Source organism: Lytechinus variegatus, chromosome 2 (assembly GCF_018143015.1).
Source record: "Lytechinus variegatus isolate NC3 chromosome 2, Lvar_3.0, whole genome shotgun sequence".
NCBI classification, from domain to species: domain Eukaryota; kingdom Metazoa; phylum Echinodermata; class Echinoidea; order Temnopleuroida; family Toxopneustidae; genus Lytechinus; species Lytechinus variegatus.
The window spans coordinates 3,989,746-4,011,061 of NC_054741.1; the positions used below are offsets into that span (position 1 = coordinate 3,989,746).

The 21,316-nt window shown below is 36.3% G+C and overlaps 2 protein-coding genes across 2 annotated transcripts; both read right to left on the reverse strand.

Moving 5' to 3' along the window:
* Positions 1-1,236: 1,236 nt before the first annotated feature.
* Positions 1,237-2,274, reverse strand: LOC121409339 (beta-1,3-galactosyltransferase 5-like). The gene has a single exon (XM_041601275.1). It carries the CDS (start codon positions 2,272-2,274, stop codon positions 1,237-1,239), a length of 1,038 nt encoding a protein of 345 aa, XP_041457209.1.
* Positions 2,275-4,672: 2,398 nt separating this feature from the next.
* LOC121409368 (cystine/glutamate transporter-like) lies at positions 4,673-20,262 on the reverse strand. The gene is made up of 12 exons (XM_041601304.1): positions 20,139-20,262; positions 16,753-16,861; positions 15,472-15,640; positions 14,567-14,758; positions 11,959-12,084; positions 10,238-10,337; positions 9,237-9,281; positions 8,576-8,699; positions 8,110-8,216; positions 7,459-7,702; positions 6,288-6,465; positions 4,673-5,189 (listed from the first exon to the last, which is right to left on the reverse strand). Exons 1-12 carry the CDS (start codon positions 20,147-20,149, stop codon positions 5,125-5,127), a joined length of 1,470 nt encoding a protein of 489 aa, XP_041457238.1. The 5' UTR covers positions 20,150-20,262; the 3' UTR covers positions 4,673-5,124.
* Positions 20,263-21,316: the final 1,054 nt, after the last annotated feature.

Genomic DNA, 21,316 nt, shown 5'->3' on the forward strand with positions numbered 1-21,316 from the left:
GATGAACAAATCGAAATAATAATAGTATTGTATGATTTACATAATAAGCAATACAGCATTGTGAGTGTGTTTCATGAATAGTTTACAAATAATGAATGTTTATGAGTGCAATGGACAGGATACAGGTGAAAGAGGAAAATGATCCATTCAACTCGGCTACACCTCGTTGAATGGATCTTTATTTCATCTTTCACCGAATTCATTATTTGGTTTATATGACACCTAAAAAAAAAAAAATTCCCCATATGAAATTCATGAATTTCGATGCAAAACTTGCTCATGCAGTGCGATTTTGGTCTGTTGATTTTTACGTCATTACAACATGCGCACTGCTGGTGCATAAGCTGCAGCTTTGAGCTGCAGTCTCGGTGCGCGCGCGAGTGCAATGGACAATGACAATGGCATTTATTCCCATGTCACCCATAGAGTGGGTATTGGAGAAACAATCATATAACGTACAAAATCTTAAGTAGTATTTCATCAAGTAATTTACAAAATCGTATGGATCCAAAATTGCACGGTTGAAGACGTCATTGCGAAATGGGCTGAATGTACGATATCAAACAACCAATCAAATCGCAAGGATCTATCTAGGTGTCATAACATAATCTCATTTAAAGTCATATAATTGGGTGTGAATGATACTAGCATGAATCTCAGGAAGCCTGCTGATTTTGAAGTCAGAAGGTCAAAGTTCTAGGTCACTCTGTCATGTTTTCATCTTGCCCTTTCCTTGTAAACGCGATAACTTTAGTTGAACGTAACCATAGAGCTATTAACAGCTCCATGACGTAACCTAGGCTCATATAATTTTGTGTGTATGATACTAGCATGGATCCCAGGTAGTCTAATGATTTTGAGGTCAAAAGGCCAATGGTTAAGATCAGAGTGACATGTTTTCATCTTACCCTTCTGAAGTCCTTGTTAACACGATAATTTTAGTTGAACTTAACCGAGGCTCATATAATTTGGTGTGTATGATACTAGCATAAATCCCAGCAATTCTATTGATTTTGAGGTCAGAAGGTCAAAGATGAAGTCGCCATCCTTCACTTTCCTTGCTTGACCAATAGCTCCATTTTCCGCTTTACAGACGGGCGTATTATGTGCTGGCTTTAGCAACACTCTTGTTCTCTTTCCATTCAGAACAGTTTTTTATTGGGCTGGATTTCTCCATGAAATGAGACCTTTTGAAATTGATTTCGAAAAAAGACAATCAATTTCACTTCGATAAGCTTAATCCCAGCTATTTGACATCCATGCCCTCCAAACATCAATCATTTCTTCTACGTCAAGGTCGTAAACGACGTACAGGAATATCACATTTCCTAATGTTTTGTTAGACTTTACAAGTTTATCTTCAAATCGCACTTTCAGTAAATCACGTTCAAGGAAGCATAGTATTTCTTGGGGAACAATATTTAAGTGTTTGGCACATATTCCGATGAAGATATCCTCCCAGGGGAAGATCTGTAAGGTTTGAGAGTGGTTGTAGATCCTTTTAGCAACGTCCATGGACATGACGTACGCTTTCCCTTCCGTGTAAGGAGGATATGTTTCGTTAGGATAGATCTCAATTGGTGTGTACCATTTTTCGGTTGGATCGCGATACACACGGGCCCCGAAGATCGGAATACCACCAAGGTAGTTGGACGACGAGACGTGTGTTTCGAGAAACCAAGTCAGATTCCCGACATTGACAACGACATCATCGTCGAGCTTCATGAAGAACTTGGCCCGTGGGCATGACTGTGTGGCCCACTTCAGGGCACCGATCGTCTTGATAGTCAGGTTGAGGTAGGTATCCTGGAAATCTTCTTGGATGATGTCCTTGTGGATGTAAGCCTCTTGCTTGATCCTGTAACCGACTGATCTGTCGGACGTCTCTCCCAATATGAACATGACTTTCATGGCAAACTTGAGGTCAATCGCGTGCTGAATCCACGTCATCCTGATAACATTTCTTCGGTCGAAGTTTCCCGGGGCTGACTCTACGATGGCAATGACCGTTGTATACGCGCTTTCGCACTTGAGACGATTATTCTGCAAGTAGTTATAGTTGTGTAAAGCAGAAATGGGTGTCCATGAGTGCTTGGCGAGGACACCCAGGTTCTTTGAATGGTTTTTAGCACTTACGGATTCAGCTTCTACGCTTTCATCAGTTATTAACTGCTTCTGTTTATTATTTTCGAATCGTAATAGTTCTCTATCACGCTTGGGGATCGAACCCCGGATGTTGTGCTTGGTGATACTGTACCCGAGCCATGAGGTCATTGCCGCAGCCAGGAGAGTAAAGCAATACAAACACTTTGAGATCTTTGCCCTCATTGCATCTGCTCTTTGTGTAACCTGCTAGATATTGGATTCCAGTAAACGCCTACCGTTGTTCAAGGATTGACCAAGATCATTCCGTACAATATGAAAGCTAGGAAATTAAGATAATTAAAAAGGAATTCATTAAAACTTGTTTCTCGACCGATATACCATTGTAAATCCTAAAGTTGCCGTCATAAACTTCTAGGCATGTAAACTTCTCAATGGAAACAGAATAGATTGGATTGGATCATGTTTTGAATTTGAAATTACATTCAAATTGAGTTAAAAAATTGATGATGGAAATTGAGGGATATGAATGCCTATACGTCAGCCTATAGGAACGGATAATGTACATTTACGGATTTTTACACAGACTGAGAGGATATAAAAAGAAAATACAAATGATTGTTTTATCGTTTAATTTAATTTCATTGTTGAGTCTTACTGTTAGGAATATACAAAATATAGATTTAAAAACATTATACATACCCGACGTCCGTGTTGAAAAAGTACAAAATATAGGCCTACATAAATCTGATTTTACGAAATGGGGTTCGGCGGTTTTAATAAGTTACAGCGTCATTCAGAAATTCCCATCGTCGCTACGAAAGAACTCTCAACGCAGTTTTAAACAGGTTATCTTTAAGCACAGGCGCGGATCAAGGGTGTGACGGGGGGGGGGGGGTATGTGACACCTTTGGGCAAAGGGTGGTATACTATTACCCCCTTGTAAGTTGGAAAATAAATGCCCCACCCTACCTCCTAATAGAAAGTACAGATGAAAAATCCGTCCTTTTTTGTTTTATTTGTTTCCTTTTTTTCGTGGCTGGCAACCATCAGCAGCGATATTACTCAACATTTTGCTCTCCTGCCCTGCCCACTCCCCTCTGAATGTCTGGATCCGCACCTGGTTAGGCCCCACTACAACTGTTTAAACTGAACTTGACAATGAAGTATGTAAGCACGCTTTACCTGGCTATTATTTGATTTGTCTGATTTGATCTTTTAATGATATTGATTCTCGGATAGCTTACGAAGGATTTATGCACATGTATTTTATTCGGTAAAGTTTTATTTTCTATAATTTGACAAATATTTCTAATTTCAAACGACACGAAGGAAGGGGGTTCTGAGAGATTATTCATATAGCCATACGCATAAGTTCCGCATTTTAACATAATGGAAATGTATGTAACCCTCCCAAGTTTCAAATAATTTTTTTTCCATACTTGCGAATAACTACACATTGAAGATCAAATTTCAACTGTAGCTGATGGGAATTAAACTGATTGAGAATTTGGATTGGTAGCAAAGAAAAAACCGTGAGAGATACATAAAGTCGTGGATAACACACACACACACAAAAAAAACAATTCTCCGTGGTATACTCTCTCATCGTAGAAGGGTAGGGGTTAAAAATTACTCCAGACCTAAACAAGTCCACCCCAACAAAAACTTGATTTGAATAAAAAGAGAAAAATTCAACAAGCATAACACTGAAAATTTCATGAAAATCGGATGTAAAATAAAAAAGTTATGGCATTTTAAAGTTTCGCTTATTTTCAACAAAATAGTTATATGAACGAGCCAGTTACATCCAAATGAGAGAGTTGATGACATCACTCACTATTTCTTTTGTATTTTATTATATGAAATATGAAATATTTTTATTTTCTCGTCATTGTCATGTTAAATGAAGTTTCATTCCTCCTTGAACACGTGGAATTCCATTATTTTAACATTTTGTGCTTGAGGCAATGAGGTCCTAATCATCAAATTCGTAAAAAAATGAAATATTGTATAATTCAAACAATTAAAAACAAAAGAAATAGTGAGTGAGTGACGTCCTCAACTCTCTCATTTGGATGTAACTGGCTCGTTCATATAACTATTTTGTTGAAAATAAGCGAAACTTTGAAATGTCATATAACTTTCTTATTTTACATCTGATTTTGATGAAATTTTCAGCATTGTGCTTGTCTGATTTAGATCAACATTTTTCTGAGGTGGACTTGACCTTTAATTAAACGTGTAAGCCCTTCATGATTATTGACACATGTATAGCCGCCATTACACGCGATGGCATGCCACCCATCTCATCCATCATAAACGTGTCAACCACGTTCGACAAACTGTTCGTTTCCTGCATTTGAATGCCAATTCGTTTTTTATGATTTCTTTTTATCATATCAATCTGAAGGTCCAAAATATCTCTTAGATTATTATATTTTTTCAACATTCTTTGAACCTTGTAAAGTTATAGCACTTACGGAACTGAAATTTCAGGTCAATGGATTAAGTTCAAAGGTTATTTTGGATAAAAATTCTTGGATAGTTAATAACACTATTTCACTTACTCCATGAGGCTTGCATAGAAAGATAAAGTGTGTCAATTATTATATTTATTTTACCAATTAGTGTATATGATTTCACATGCAAAGTTGATCATATCTTAAATCTTATCTTCAAATGATAATTTTGTTAAAGGCAATACTGTTTCCGTATTAATTCGCCTAATGAAAGTGGTACTACACCGGAGGTATAACTGTGATATAACTGATATATTTGTGAAATAGTGAACTTGTCATTATTTTTGCACTCATTAACTGTCGGTACACATTACAATTTTAAAGACATGTTACAGTATCTAGCTATTGTGCTATACTCCTCAAGATTACACATAATGGGGAGGGGATAAGCTAAGCAACATAATAGAAAGGTTTTTTTTTCAATCTCCGACTTGTACAGCATAATATTCTACAGGACTAAACTATAGTGTACAGAAGTGATATCAAATCTTGATGATCGTTAGTAGGTCTTCTTCTCTTGGTGGATGCAGTTGAATAGTCTCTGAAGAAATCTCGTCATTTTATCTGGAAAGAGTTTAAAACAGAACAAATAGACAACGTACTTCTCAGTAGTATACAGATGGGAGGGGGGGGGGGGTTGGGAGCACCCCCCCAAAAAAAAATCACTACTAAAAGAGAAAAGGAGAGACATACTATTTTATGAATATTTTGTCAAAATCTATCACAAAATTTGATTTTTGTAATATAAATGTCGAATTTTTTGCTCGCTCGCAACCTTTTTTTTTACAATTAATATTAACCGATATACCATATCTTGCCCCCTTTGATTTTTGGCTCACTGCACCACTTATAATTCTTAACTTCTATTTCAACACAGGTTTAACAATTACAATCCAATCCGATCGAGTTCCAAGAAAGTGATGTTAGGTAATGAAAAATGCAACAACAACAACAACAACCAAAAATCAATTCTCATTCATTTTTCATTTTCTCCACTTATTACATCATAAAACAAAATAAAGTATACTAACGAAATTAAGTGATATTCAAAAGGGTGGTAAAAATAAATGGAAAGAAGCTAAAACGATCTGTTTCTAACAATTTCCGAAAGAAGAGGTTTCATTCAATAACAATTATCATCAGAAGTTTACATAAAGAAAGACGGTTATCATGCGTATACCACAATCATTACAATTATAATCATCATTTTCTCCTCTCTCCTTACCATCATTATCACAATTTGCCATTATATTAGTGTTACAATCTACTACCGTAAATTTTTTTTTTTTGGGGGGATATATCCCCATTCCTAGGATCGGCAACCCAACCCCCTCCTAATGAGGCCCCTAGGACCCCCATTATTTTCTTTTCTTTTTTTTTTTACTTGGGGTGCTGATGTAAATTTGACATGCAAAAAAAGGATGTGTTTCGGTTTCACTAAAATAATGAAGGCTATTTAAGTCCAGAGAAATTTTGACAAGCATAAGAAAAAAGGGGGTTTCGCTACAAAATATAGGCCATTTTGCTACCATCTACCAGAATTCCAATTAAGGGGTGCTGCCTATGGAGAATAATACATGCAGCACCTCAAATCTTGATGGGTCAGCACCCCCACTTCCCAGGGCCATGCTCCTAATAGATATCACAGTACTGGCTACTTACGTGAGTAAGGCTGTATGGATTTCAATCTGAATCGGTCATGAAAAAAGAAGAAATAAACCGGAAGACCAATCAAGACAATGAAGAGGCCGAGAGATTTCCTTACTGGATCCAAATAGAACGACATCCCTGTGATGAAGATCTGACCAACCATGTAAATAACAACCATCACCAACGGTGCCTTTACAAAAGGAAAATAAATAAGTTTGTATATTTTATGATTATTTACTCTCAAGGTCTCGAGTTGACTTTAACCTTTCAACCCACAAACACCATGGATTGTAATCTGATAATCGAACCAAATTCGATAGTCTAAAAAAAGAATTTTAAACCACACTTCTATCTATGGAATGATCCATGGCTTCATAATCCTCTTCCATGTTCGTGGCAATTATAACGTACCAATTATATTATTAAAATTCATTATTCTTTCCATTTAATAGCTCAATAAATTTTTGATATATTTTTTTTGCAGCAGGATAAAATAGTTTTTAATTGTTAAATGAGTTGACAACTTACACTCCATAAAAGTGTCTAACCCAGGTTAAACTAAACCATGGCTATACCATCCTACAAGTCTAAATGTATAGGATATAGGCATGCTCGGATGGGGGAAAGACCACTCGCTCCTATAGATATAGGCCTATATTCTAATCAGTCATTGTTGTACTGACAAGAAAATTGTGTATCAAACTTCTTAAAACTTTGTCTTTTGAGCCATATGAAAAAATTATATAGTTTTATTTACCATTTCCGCATCAGTTTGTTTTTAAAATAATTTTCTTCATATTGGCCACCAAAGCTTTACATTGACCAACAGCATGCCTCCTTGTTTCATTAGATTAGACATGATATAAATGTATTTATTAATTTAATGAGTTTTATTCCGGGGTTGTCGGGGTTTATTCTAAAGCATTTTGCTTGTAATAACAATCCTGCAAACTGTAAATGTCACAATTATTTTGTTGGTAGGAGATCATATTTGTTTAGAATGACTTTTTTATTTAGTATTTTTTTCTTTATGATTACTACCAAAATCAATTACTGATATATTATGTTCATGATGTTTGTTACGTAATGAAAATTGTATTGTATACGAATGTTATAGATGCAGAAGAAAACAGTAAATCAAATGAAATCAAATATAGAATCACATGATTTTCCCCATACTTACCCTGAAAGGTCTTTCCAGATCGGGATGCTTCCACCGGAAGTAGGGGAGCACCGCCACCGTCATGGTATCGAAGATGGCTTCGATGAACATGACGTACCTGAGAAGCGATAGAACCCTTGTCTCCATCAAGTAAACGAGACTCAGAAGTAAAGTGAGAATGGCCGGGATGGGTGTGTTGTATCTCACGTTCAACATCGCAGTGATCTCGGGAAAAAGCCCCTCTCGAGATGCCGCGAAGACCTGCCTGAAAGAGGGAATAGGGAATGATCAATCATTTGAACAGATTGTTCTTGCTTTGAAACGAAAGAGATGATGAAATCGATGCAAAATAAATTACCACAGTTGAAAAAAAAATAATGATGACTTACATAATAACCAACTTATAACCACTTACTATCAAATATAATCTGCTTTATGATTTTCGATCTATTTCTATCGAGTCCTTATATTTGCCTGATCAGGCAACCGCTCGACTCTACAATCTGTATATCAATAATTATAGTCAACAACAGCTATCAATCAGTAATTCAATAAATCGATCAATCAATAATTCACTGTATCAATCAAATATCATAGTCAATTCCCACATTTCAGTCAGTAAGTCAGTCTGTCAGTAAATAAATAAATCGATATTATCAATCAATCATTTACCTTCCTCGTTTGCATGTATTGCTGTTGAGATTACCCATGGCAGATAGTGCAACAAATAGCCAGATTAGCCAAGACCATCTTTTCCCTAATGCTAGAACACTGTAATCCTGCGAGAGATTTAAGATAGAATTACGACAATTCAAGGTCAATATACGACGAAGACAAATCGATCAGTAAATCACTGATGAAAGTGCTGTTTTGATTTGTTACTTTGTTGCATACCTAGATTTTTTTTTAGAAGGAGCTGCCTCAAATCCCCCAAGCCCCTCTCCTTTCCCCTTATTTTATTTCACTCTATGCCGTTTATCAATATTTCGTTCTAACACACCATGTTGGTGACCGAAGTTATGTAAACTTGTGCCATTTCCTTCTCAGAATATTAAAGGTTTGATAAAAAAATAGGGGGCTCCAGCCCCCCCCCCCTAAACGCTCTATTGTATGTCATTGACAAAAAAAAATGACTAACCGCTGCCACGGCTTCAGACTGCAACACATCTTGTGGTGAAAGTAGAGTGAAGTAGGCAATATTGGCCATGATGTAGAGAATAGTTATAGTTGCCATGGATAAAGACACTCCTAAAGGAATATTTCTGACAAGCAAAATGAAAGAAAGAACAGATGGTTAGAACGAATTTGCAACAAAATGCTATATACTTGTATCTAATCTATTCATAAAAATGCAGTTTTACGGAAAAAAGTTAAAATTTAAAATCATGACTAGCATCATCATGGCTACTTTCCTCGTCATCATCATCATAACATCATCAATAGTATTGTTATTATTAGAAGTAGTAGTATTCATCATCATTCATTATTATCATTACTGTTATTTTTATTTGCATTATTATTATTGATTTATTGTTATTATTATTACTATCATTATTGTCATCATTATTACTATTTATAGTATTAGTAGTTGCAGTAGGAGTAGTAGCAGCAGCAGCAGCAGCAGTAGTAGTAGTAGTAGTAATAGTAGTAGTAGTAGTAGTAGTAGTAGTAGTAGTAGTAGTAGTAGTAGTAGTAGTAGTAGTAGTAGTAGTTGTAGTAGTATAGTACAGTAATATCATCATCAGTAATGTTTTGCGACAATCACTAAATGGTTATGAATGTTGTTTATAATGTCTCACCTCTCAGGTCGTTTAACCTCTTCTGTGAAAGACATAACTACATCCCTGTTTGGAAATAAAGGAAAATAAGGATACATTGTAATATTCAGAAAACAGGATGAATATATAAACAAGAAGGTTGACGACAACGAACGTAAAGGGCGGCAACACCGTTCGTTGGTTTACAAGCTGGAAGGATGTCTAGACTCGCGGTAAATTATCGTATAATGATTAATCAAGGCTATTGTCCCTTATCTCTTACACTTGCTCTCGCACTTACATATTTATTCAATAAAATTATAAATGCAAATTATTATGTTGAAAATCATTTTAAAACATATTTTCTGTAATGGGGGACAGAGTATAACCAAATCGTACAATTGCGAATCTATACATCTATTTCCTAATACTTAATAAAGGAAGTGTGGAAAATCTCGAATGGTCATCATTGAGAAAGAGGAACATTGATATCATGGTTCGCTCAAGTCCTTCCAGAGGAAACAGACCCAAGGCCCATCTTACAAAGAGTTACGATTGATCCAATCAATCGTAACTCTATGGAAATCCATCAGTGTCATAATTTTTTATACAGGAAATTTGCCCAATGTCCTTTGTAAAAAAGAGAAGCACAGTGAATTTTCAAGAAAACAATGAATGCAATATACATCATAGTTAGAAAATCTTTTGAACAAACATGCATTATATATTGTAGATGTTGACATTGCTGGCCATCCATAGTTGCGATTGATTGGATCAATCGCAACTCTTCGTAAGACGGGACCCAGGCCAGTGCAGGCTAGGGTTCGAACCTCACCGTGGCCCAGGGGCGGTAGCACTGCCAGGGGACAATATCACCCATATGGCTTTCAAGAAGTTTAAAAAAAGATATTTAAATATATTTAAATATGTACAAGAAAGGGTAGGGGGTAAGAGAGAATAAAAAGAGCACCAAAAAGAGATGAATTGTGCCACACTCGACCCAGGGGTATAGGCATTGATAAAAAGTAAAATAGATTTATTACCATCCTCCAAAGGCAAACATTCCTGAGTAGATGGCTAGAGGAATAGTCTTGACATCAACGTTGCTACCTTCAAACGCATTCTGGAGGTAAATTGTCCTGCCTGCAATCATGAAGACGAATAAAGAAGAGAAAAGCAGACGACCATAATATTATTCGACAGTTGTAACGAGTAAGGGACAAGAACGAATAATCTCAACATGTTTGCGTTCTTTTTAACCTGATTGGAAATGAAGAGAATTCCCATTTTTGTCTTATACTATTGAATGTGAAGGATGTTCTTCGAGTTGGCAGAATTAATGCGGACTGATTCTGACTGAATATAGCATGATTCAGATGAATTCGATGGATTCGAAACTTACTTGTCTCTGATTCGTCGCGTTGAACTCCCCGAACAGAGACGAATGGGTCCCGAATAGATCCTGATTCAGCTCAGAATCGCCAAGAATTTACCCGAATCAATATTGGCCATCCCAAATAAAGCCGAAAACCACCCAAGAAGTGGCAAGAATCGAGGCGAATGTGGCCCGATTGCTCCGATAACAGCTGAATGACGACCGAAATGTTGACCCGAATTACGCCCCGAATGATACGATTAGGTCCGAATCTGCCCTATACTCCGAATGCCCCCCCCCCCTAATCCCAAACAGATGTAGCCCGAATGAAATTTGTTGTGGTCATTCGGGAGTATTTTTTAGGGTATTCGGCTGGTTTTAAACATTTCAAAACGAGCCCAAATCCTCCACGAATGTTCCAGAATCCCTCCCGATTTTTCTCGCATTCGCGGAGGGACAACAGAATACTCCCGACACTACCAGAATACGTGCATTCGGATTGATTCGCAGTTGATTCGGTTCCGGTTAAACGCTAGCTTAATAGCCCAGTTACAAAGGAGCCGAATCAGCTGCAAGTCCATCCGAATACACGTATTCGGGGGGGGGGGATCTGTTCTCCTTCTGCGAATGCGAGAAAATTTGGGAAGGATTTGGAAACATTCAAATCCATCAAATCCATCGAAACCATCCGAATTAGGCCGGATACGGTTAGAATCAGTCCGAATTTATTCTTTTTTTTTGGTAACCCTGGCTTTACAGAGAAATTAGTAAGCTAAAGCCTTTGCATTCGTTTTTACACCAGACAGTGTCGCTGAAGTTCATTTTGATTCGCCCATGCAAGCGATCACATGGGAATCAGCATGAAGACGACATTAGGCAAGCGTCTTATTATGAAAAGAGTTGTAAATACCAATTTCAGACGCAAAAAATATTCGTAAAGGCCTGGTCCCTCTGGCCGACGAACACCTAACGCACTCCTACAACAGATACACCGGACAAGCAATATTTCGGGGTGGCTCCATCTGTTTTCATCCCCTCCAGAACAATGAAATCACAGTGGACGGAGAGCGCATAAAACACGCATTCAAAGAGTACACAACGGATACATAACGTTTCCCAACGGATGGCGAGATTCTTTTCCGTTTTACACCCTCTCTGCATCCGTAAATGCAGTGGGACCAAGCCTACAGGAATCGTCAGAAAGTTAGTGAATCCAAACAGTCTCAAGCTCAAGTCTCAAGCATTCCTTGGTGTGTTATATATACATCCGTATGTGCATAAGTTTTTTATGGAATAAATCACAACATAAAGTTGTGTCATGAAAGTATGGGAACATTCCATTAACTCTTGCGCACCCTCCCCTGTTAGTAAAAAATAGCGATAACGTACCTTGAATAAGGTTATGGATGCCAGTTACGATCACCATCAGGAGTCCAAAGGTTTTCGTCACCGTGAAGAAACCTGCGAAGCGAGTCGGTAAATTGGCGCTGACACAGTTGACGAAAACAAGTACAACTGAATAATGAAATCAATTTATTGTGATTAAAATTGTAATCAATTTGCATTGTAATACATGTAGTATTAGGGTCTAGCGTAGGCAAATACGTATATGCCACCGACACAACAATTATCCGGTAATTGGTTAACTTCAAATACGATTAAGATATCAAAGAAGAGTGTTTGATTTCATTTTCAATGAAGTACAGAATTAAACAGATTTGTTAAAAAAAGTATAAAATAATTCATTTATTTATTTGTTGGTTTTCTTTATTTTATACTGCATGGTAGGCCTGTTCAGTTATGCAATACTGCTTTCTAAAGGCGCGCCCTGCAGTTAAACTCAACATCATAGCATTTCAATGTATATTATTATAAAACTGTAATAAAGTAAAAACAGAATACATTATATACAGTACAAATAGAGTAATAAACAAGTATTATGGAATCATCATATCAAGTTAGTTATTCAGTGTAATGACAGCAATTCATGTTGGGGTGTAAGGTAGTCCTTATTCAAAATTATTCGGGCATACTTAATCTGCATTCGTTTTTTTGTATCTTATTTTTGTTGGTTTTTGCACAGCTCCCCCAAGATGTACAACAATAATGAATGTAAGGTAAATTCATGGCAAAATATAAATTCATAAGAATCCTAGGCGGAAGTAAGTGTTTAATTCTCTTTATACAACCTATGGTACGGGAAATTTTTATTTTATTTATTCTATTTTATTTGTCTTCTTTACCAAAGGTAGACTGTTCAGTGGTTTAGACACTGTTGTCAACCAGGACCCTACACAATATACATAAAGCAATAAAAAGAACACATATTATTTGTATACATGAAGACGACATTGTTACACTGCAATATGATTAGAGAGATATGATTTGAGTACTTGAAAAGGGAAGCAGTATTGGAAATTGACAGGAAAACAAGGAAAAATCGATAGGTATGTATTTTCATTTTATGTTTTTATTTTCATACGTTTTAATTATTATAAACTTAGTGAAATTGCAAGGGTGAATTTAGAAATCGAATTGTTATACAAAAAACCTCATTGTAAGAACTATGAGTATGCCCCGGATACACAATTTGCTTATACTTAAAGAAAGATACGCATTATACTACAGAGTGGTTATCATTAATCAACATTCGTTGGACTTAATCACATCATTCTAGTTAACAATCATTTACATTTACTTCACACATTATATAATATATAAGTGATGTGAATTTTTTAGTTTGCTAGAGGTATCAAATAACATGAATTTCGACTTTTCAGGGTTTAGTGTTAGTCGATTTTATATAAGCCATTGACTTATTCTCTGAAGATCTGCATTGATTTCTGTTTCAATTTCTTCAGTACATTTAGTGCTGTATAGTACACTACTGCGGTGCCATCAGCATTAAGCATAATCTTACATTAATTTATTAAGTACATTGGGCATGTCATTAACCATTATATTAAACAGGAGAGGCCCCAAGATTGAGCCTTGAGGCACTCCTGTTTTTACTTTTTCCGATTCAGAGAAAGATACAGAAGTACACTGTGAACGATGTTTTAGGTAGTTCTCAAACCAATTATACTCCGCTCCAAGAATTGCTAAGTTTGTGAAGCATTAGATCATGGACGACTGAGTCAAACGCCTTATTGAGGTCTATAAAAACACAACTCCCAGATCAGTCGACCATGATCCATGAACCGTGCTTGTTGAGCGATTCCTCCGTAATCCAGGCTGCTCACTAGCTAGTAAATCATGTTCCAAAAAGTAGTCAAACCTGGGTATGAACTAGTCTTTCGAATACTTTCACAACCACAGGGATAACAGATGGTATCAAAATCAAATCAGCTTTTTGTCAGTGTCAAATTGGCTTTAAACTTAATTACATTTCAGAGAGCAGATAGCAACTATCATACTTTTTTTTTATTTCACTTCACATATTATACAAATATACCGGATTTGAGAAAGTATAGTGGAAATAGTTTTATCCGAGGTTGGTTCTCGCAATTACTATTTTTCACGAGGGGGGCGAGCCCGTATTGAAAATAGTAACATTGTCGGGCCCAACCGAGGATAAAATATTCCCACTACACTTTTGAAAGAAACGCCCGGTATATTTTGTTCGACGTCTCTTCCATATTAAAGTTTATTCATTCACTTATTCAATTAATTTATTTATTTATTAAAGTTATACAGGACTGTGAACCGCTAAGTGTTAATTTTTTCACTGACAAAATTTATTTTGTTCCAAAACCGCATAAAAAACGTAAAATTACCTTCTGATTGTGATTTTTGGCATGGTCGGCCCCCACCCACTTTCCGTGGCATCTGATAATGAGGCAAAATGTATAAAATAATAGTTATTAGTGATTTATTTTTTTTTTTTTGGGGGGGGGCACCGCAGTCTGTGCCCTCAACTAGTCCCCATATTTATGCCATTTGAAAAGATTTTGAAATATAAGTGTAAAAAGCTTCTTCTTCTTTCTTTTTTACTTACGGATGGCGCAAAAGCTGATGAATCGCAAACTAATAACCGGTGGATCGACACACTGAAAGAATGGCGTCAGGAGATACTGAGAAACGACGTGTGCCTGAATCGCCACAGAGGACGCATTTACCATCACAATGGTCCAGAGCTTTAAGAAACCAACAGCTCGCCCCCATCCCTCTAACATGAAAGTGAATTCACCTGCCAAAAAGAAGAGAGATAAAGATATATTTGTCGTGATACATAACGAACCATGGCTGCCTTATTGAAGAGCGCTTGAAGATTCATGATGAAGTATATTACTGCACCCTGAAAACACAAAAGGCGAAAAGGCCGGGTGGGAAAAGGTGGAGAATGGCCGAGAAGTGACAGCGTTCTCCATCCTCAAGGAAAACGCTGTCACTTCTTGGCCCTTGTCTAAGGTTATTCACCACTTTCCACTATTTCGTTATTAATAGGCGCTACATTAACAAGTATAATTAATATCATCTTAAGCATATATTAGACATGTACACGCGGAAACACAAATTTCGCAATGCAAAAAATAAAATCATAAGAATCGATAGCGGAAAATAATCTAAATCTAGGGGAAATGGCATATCCTAGTGGATCAGTGGTCAATGAAAACTTGTCCATTTATTTTATATAGTCACCGTAAACTGTAAAAAAAAATAATAACTGTAGATTTTACAGTACAGCTACTTACTGACAATCGCTCTGCTGCAAGGAAATTATAATTATTACTTTACAGCAAGCTACTATATATGATTTTCCAGCAGTAAATAACTGATAGCCATACTAGATTATATCTATTGCTAGCATGACTAGTTTGGCAGATATCAACATTTTTTTTGTTTGAATGATCACGATGATGACCCAGTTCCCGCATGGTTCTGGGTGTGGAGTTTTCTTACCCCCCGATTTGCGAAACATCAGTGCCAGTTCTGTGTAGATGAAGCATCCGCAGGTTTGGATGATGCCACAAACGATCCAGAAGATGAAAGCAAGTCCGACCGACCCTCCTGCTCCTCGCAACACACCCGTTGGAGAGATGAAGATGCCTGTCCCTATGACAGCTCCAACCTACATGAAGGTATCGACCGACAGGTGTAACAGTAACAGAGGGAGTAGAAATTCAATGTTATTTGGTGTTATGTTTTTTTACGTCATAGTCGTCTCTACCATCACCATTATCAACATCATTATTATCGTCAACATCATCACCTTCATCATTTTCAAACTCATCACCATTTTAAACATCATTATCCTCATCGCCATCCCCACTACTACCATCGTCGTTGTCGTCGTCGTCATCATCATCATTACCACCACCACCATAACCACCACCATCACACAACATAATCATCATAGCCCTCATACGGTTTACGATAACTGCTGTCTAGAATGGTCTATGATCTTTTAATTGACCACCGTTACCAACACTCGACCGATGCTATAGTGTAAGGATACCTTGAATTCTGAATTTTCTCTCAATTTAATGGAAAATAGAAAACAAGTATCTGCCAACCATCTGAAGTTCCAATGAAAAAGTTCAATAAATGCACATTCGTTATTCAAACGGCACTGTTAGACAGGATCATAATGCCTCATTTATATATTTGCTAGGATCATCCTACGATGGATGAGTCTACGGATTTGTTTGTTTTGGGTTTTTGTGGCATCGCAGTTGGCTACATTATTTTTGTGTTTACATTACATACTGCGATTTCTTAAATTCGGTATTGTAGAGGGCCAAAGTTGTCAAAGCCATGCATATGGTATATGGCATATGGCTTTATGGTGATCATACAATGTTCCCGCGGTGATGGTACGATGTCCGTAAATTCTTAGACGCCTTTGCGCTGACCGACGCCCCTAAATATTATGTTGCTATGTTTCTATGCTGATCGTCTGCCCATATTCATTGCATTTAAAGGCTGCAATCTTACGATAAAAAAAAACTTCGCGCTAAAAAAGATAATAAAATCACAGATCCGACCTACTGAGCACGAATCAGTACGAAATCCTTACGACCATCGGACGCTACCCTACGGCGATCGTATTATCGTACGATTAGCAAGGTACAATCAACCTACAACCACCCTACGATAATGCATGGAGCTATCTGTTAATAGCTCTATGGATAATGTAAACATGGTACAATAGGGGAAAGAATGACCTAAATGAATCCTTACCGTATGGGCGATGACACCAAGTAAACCTATATGTCGTGGGATGAACACTTTTTTGCCGCTCGAACCAGAATCTTTCTCTTCGTATTTGATACCAACATCATTCTCGCAGCTGGAAAGAGAGAGAGAAAAAAGTATATAGGGGCATTCTGATAATAAACCTAGGATTAACCCTATATAGTCTAAATGACACTTCTATGGAAAGCTGGCTTAATAATATTGTTTCGATATTGGTAGCGATTAAAATTTACCAACTAATTCATTGAAATTCATAATATTTTTGTATTTTCCTATTCCTCCCGTTTCACGACTCGGTTAATCTTTTAACAACTTTCTTCTGCAGGATAAGAATATTTTTACTTGGTAAATAAGTTAACATCGGGCACTCCAAAAAAGTGTGGTCTCATTCAACCCAGGTTTGACTAAACCATGGCAATCAGAATATCACCATGGATTTAAAGTAAATCAGTAACGCAGGGGATATTTATCTTCATTTAAGTGTATTTATATTAAAGTATTTTCTTCCCTCTACAAGCAAATAAACTGTGTCGTTATAAGGAAACAGAATGGGGAAAATGCAGTAATTTATGTCGATATTGGAATCATTCTGTTCGGTAAAGATGTTTGCTTATAAAAAGATTAGTATCATTCTTCTAAAATATAAAGGGGGAGGGGGAATCATGTATTCAATTTTTCTTTTGCTTGTCAATTTTTTTCGTGGACGAAATGAACTTCATTTCTTTGGGAGGTGAACACCTTTCTTTCTTTGCTCAGATCATTGATCTGCTCCTGTATTGAAGAAACAGAAGTTTTGAAATAGTCCTGCACACGAACAATGATATATTGAAAAGCTTTTGAATAAATCATAAGGGCAAATTCAGCTGATGCATTACATCGGTACTGGTTCAAAGCTCACGGTTTCATAACAAAATTCAAAACTTTTAGATGCACTTCCGTGATTACTTTTGTTATTCATTTCCCATGAATTTACCCGATGTTTAATTTCGTAAATTCATATACTATTGATTTAAAGCAGCTTAGGGGAAACTGTTTCTAAATTTTTCAACGTTGGTATCGGTTGAAAAAGAAATGACCGTAGTTATTTTGTTATTACTGTTATGATCGATTTGGACTAATTTGTACAAACAAAACCTTTAAGTAAATATGTTTTCCATCCCTGCCGACTGTACATTTTGAATTCTATTTTTTTCCATTTCCGATGTGGGCTGTAAATCATGGATTATAATTGTTTGATAATCGGAAAGGGACTGCACGGTCAAGGTATTTAGGTTGTATTACTGTTATAAAGATTTACACAGGGTTTAATTGAGAAATTTCAAAAGTATAATAAACTTGAACTTTAATCAGTTTAAGAAGAATAGTAGGCCTACATGCCGTTGACTAAACCCTACTGGAAAGAATACAGTGTCCTAAAAGTGTGCGCCACAGTGTGTCCATAGTGTGGAACACAGCGTAAAAAACTCTACACACTTAATGTATAAGCATTTCAAAAGTGCATGTGAATCACATATCCACATAGGCGGCGGAAGCGGGGGGGGACGTGTCCCCCCTATATTTGCTTGTCAATTTATTTTCGTACGTCCCCCCTAAAATTTTTGGGAACGTTTTTTTTTTTTTTTTGCTAGTCAAAAATTTTTTGGTTGTCCCCTCCTAAAATTTTTGGCTTCCGCCGCCAATGCATATCCACTGTGGCAACACACTGTGAACATCCACACCAAAGAGGTATTCAAGCTGTGAAATTCCTATATCAAAGGATAATCTAACATATTCCACCACGCTGTGGTCATACTGTTTTGAGGATATGTTCCTTCCAACAGGAAAATTACTATCCAGTATGTTTCCGCAAACAAAGTCAAAAGTCAAAAGTGACAATCGAAAACAGTAGTGGAGGCCATCCGATCGGAAGGTGACGCTAAATTAGCTAGAAGAATTTGGAAAATGCATCATAAATTATAAGGAATATACTAAAGTTAGCTTCGTCACAAGACATTAGTAAATATACTACGAAATGTTATATCTTTTTAACGATTACGATAGAAGTTTTCGATGATTTTCTGAAGAGGTTAGATCAGTTAAACAATTTGATATTTAAGTTTAAAATCCAATGATTTGATTTTGGTTTTCTTTCTAGTCAACGCGATTTATATTATACTGTCTAGTGAATATTATTTCTCATTTAAGATAAGAATTGAGAAAAACCAACCATAGTCTCGTGTTTGGTGATGTTTTTATGGGGGGGGGTAGCTGTCACCTCATTTTTCTCAAAATTAGTATCATGTTAAAACATTAATTACATTGTAAATTTTCAACATCAAATTTTCATTTGATATCTTGTCGATTTTACTTCTATATTCTTCAAACATATTAAACATATATTAATAGTTATAAGACTAATAATAAGATTTGGGACCAGCGAAGGCCAAATGCATATCAAAGCCTTAGTTCACTGAATTTGAAATAAGTACATTTTCGTACAACTAAAAAGTAGGCCAGAACAAAATAAAACACAAAAGGGCATAAGTAAGTTCGTATTTTAACATTGCCTGATGCGTGAATGATTGATAGATAAGAAATGTATTATCGTCATTGTCTTTTAAAAGAGACATTTATTTTCAAGACTTTTCGATTCTGTTTTCAATTCATCATACGTTGAAGGTGCTCTGTAATCAATAGATACTAATTTCCTATCGATTGTTCTGAACATCCACACACCAACCAAATGTGATTTTATGTCTGGGAATAATCATGTCATTTAAAGAGCGGTATTTGCCAATAATGTGTGTTATGTTTACAACTACTTGAGAGAACAAAACTTGGCGTAATACGTGGGAACAATTCTAAAAACAACTTTGACATAATATCTAACAAACGATCTAACAAATAATGTCTTATTTGATTTCCCTTTCTCAATTTTTGTTCGTCGTGGAACTAGGTGGTCCAGAGGCACCCCACTTGCCCCAGCTCCCCATCTGTAACAGCACCCTTAGTGACGCTGTACGACTACTTGAAATGTTGATTCAGATTTAACATAAAATAGTTCACTGATCTTCCTTATTTTTTGCGTGATATTGGTAATCAAAATGAGAAATAATACATGAAAAAGGGGTTTTTAAAAGAGCGTATGATTATGAGGACAATTAATAAAGATAATTCAGCATAATTTTGACATCATTAAACGCAAAAGTTTATTTGACAAGCAGGATCGATACAGGAATACAAGATATTTACAAAAAAATGTTAATTATGAGAAGAGTAGAGGTTGATTACCAAACCTGCTTCACGATACTATCAATCGCAAAATGTTATCTAACAAACAAATAAATGCAGAAATAAAATAACAATAATACAAAACAAGGAGAAATTCTTACCTTCCCGCCATTATGCGTTTCTCTTTGCTTAGAATATGCTGATGCGATAGTTCTTTGTTAGAGTGAAAGTAAAATTTTAGCTAATGATGAAATTTGACAGAATCAAAATAAATCTAGGTAAGTGTTGAAGCGAGTGATACATCCCGCCAACGTTGGTTCACAAGAAGCATTCATATAGAAAGGGTACAAAGGGCAGATCATGCTAGTTTGATTCAATCGCTTTACATTCTTGCACGTTTTTAAAGATATTTAAAATATCATTGAAAGGAAGAAGAAGAAGGGGAATAAAAAGAACGACAAGAAAAATGAGAAGGAAATCTGTGAATCGAATACAGATAATGGAGCATTATGACCTAACCATGTGATAGACATTTAATATGACCACCCTCCCCCTTCTAAAAAAATGAAGTATAACTTTAAAAATAATTATAATAATGAGAACATCTTTATGAAAGACAGTAGCTTGCATGAGCTTCGCGCACGCATTGTCTGTTGTGTGAGAAAATAATATTCTCAAGATGTTAACATGGAGCTTTAAGTATTCCGTTTAGTGTCAATGTGCACAGACCAAAGGCACAGACTATTCTGCTTGCAATTTCACATTTCATTATTTTGTTTTAGAGAGATGTGCATCTGTTCATAATTACAAACAGTGCTCATACAGGATGGGCCTATATAATGCTAAATCGCCCGAAAAATTTGTTCGCGCTAGGCGCTCGAGTCATTTACTTAGTGACATCCATTTTTTTATCTCATAATATTCCTTAGTGCTTAACAATAATAAAAAGGTTCTCTTTCGGGCCAGTGACAGTACATCGAAAATATCAACTCGTTCCTCGCATCCGATCAAATTAATATTTGATGTAAAATTGGCAGATTTATGGAATAAAGAATAATATGATCTAGAAATGGAATGGTGGCATGTACAGGGGGGGGGGTTACCAAAACTAAAGATAGACTTCGATATTACAAAAGTCGTCTGTTTCTCAATCTTTCTTCCCAAATCTGAATATGTTGATTGAAAGGCATAATTCTGAAATCGGACATCAGCCAATAAGATCCCAGATCAGGAAACCGTTCCTTTGTAATTGATCAGATACGCCTTAAAAGGCTCTTTTAAGCCAGTTCGTAGTTTCATTCTGCGCATGATCAGATGAAACTCATTTTGTATAAGCCTG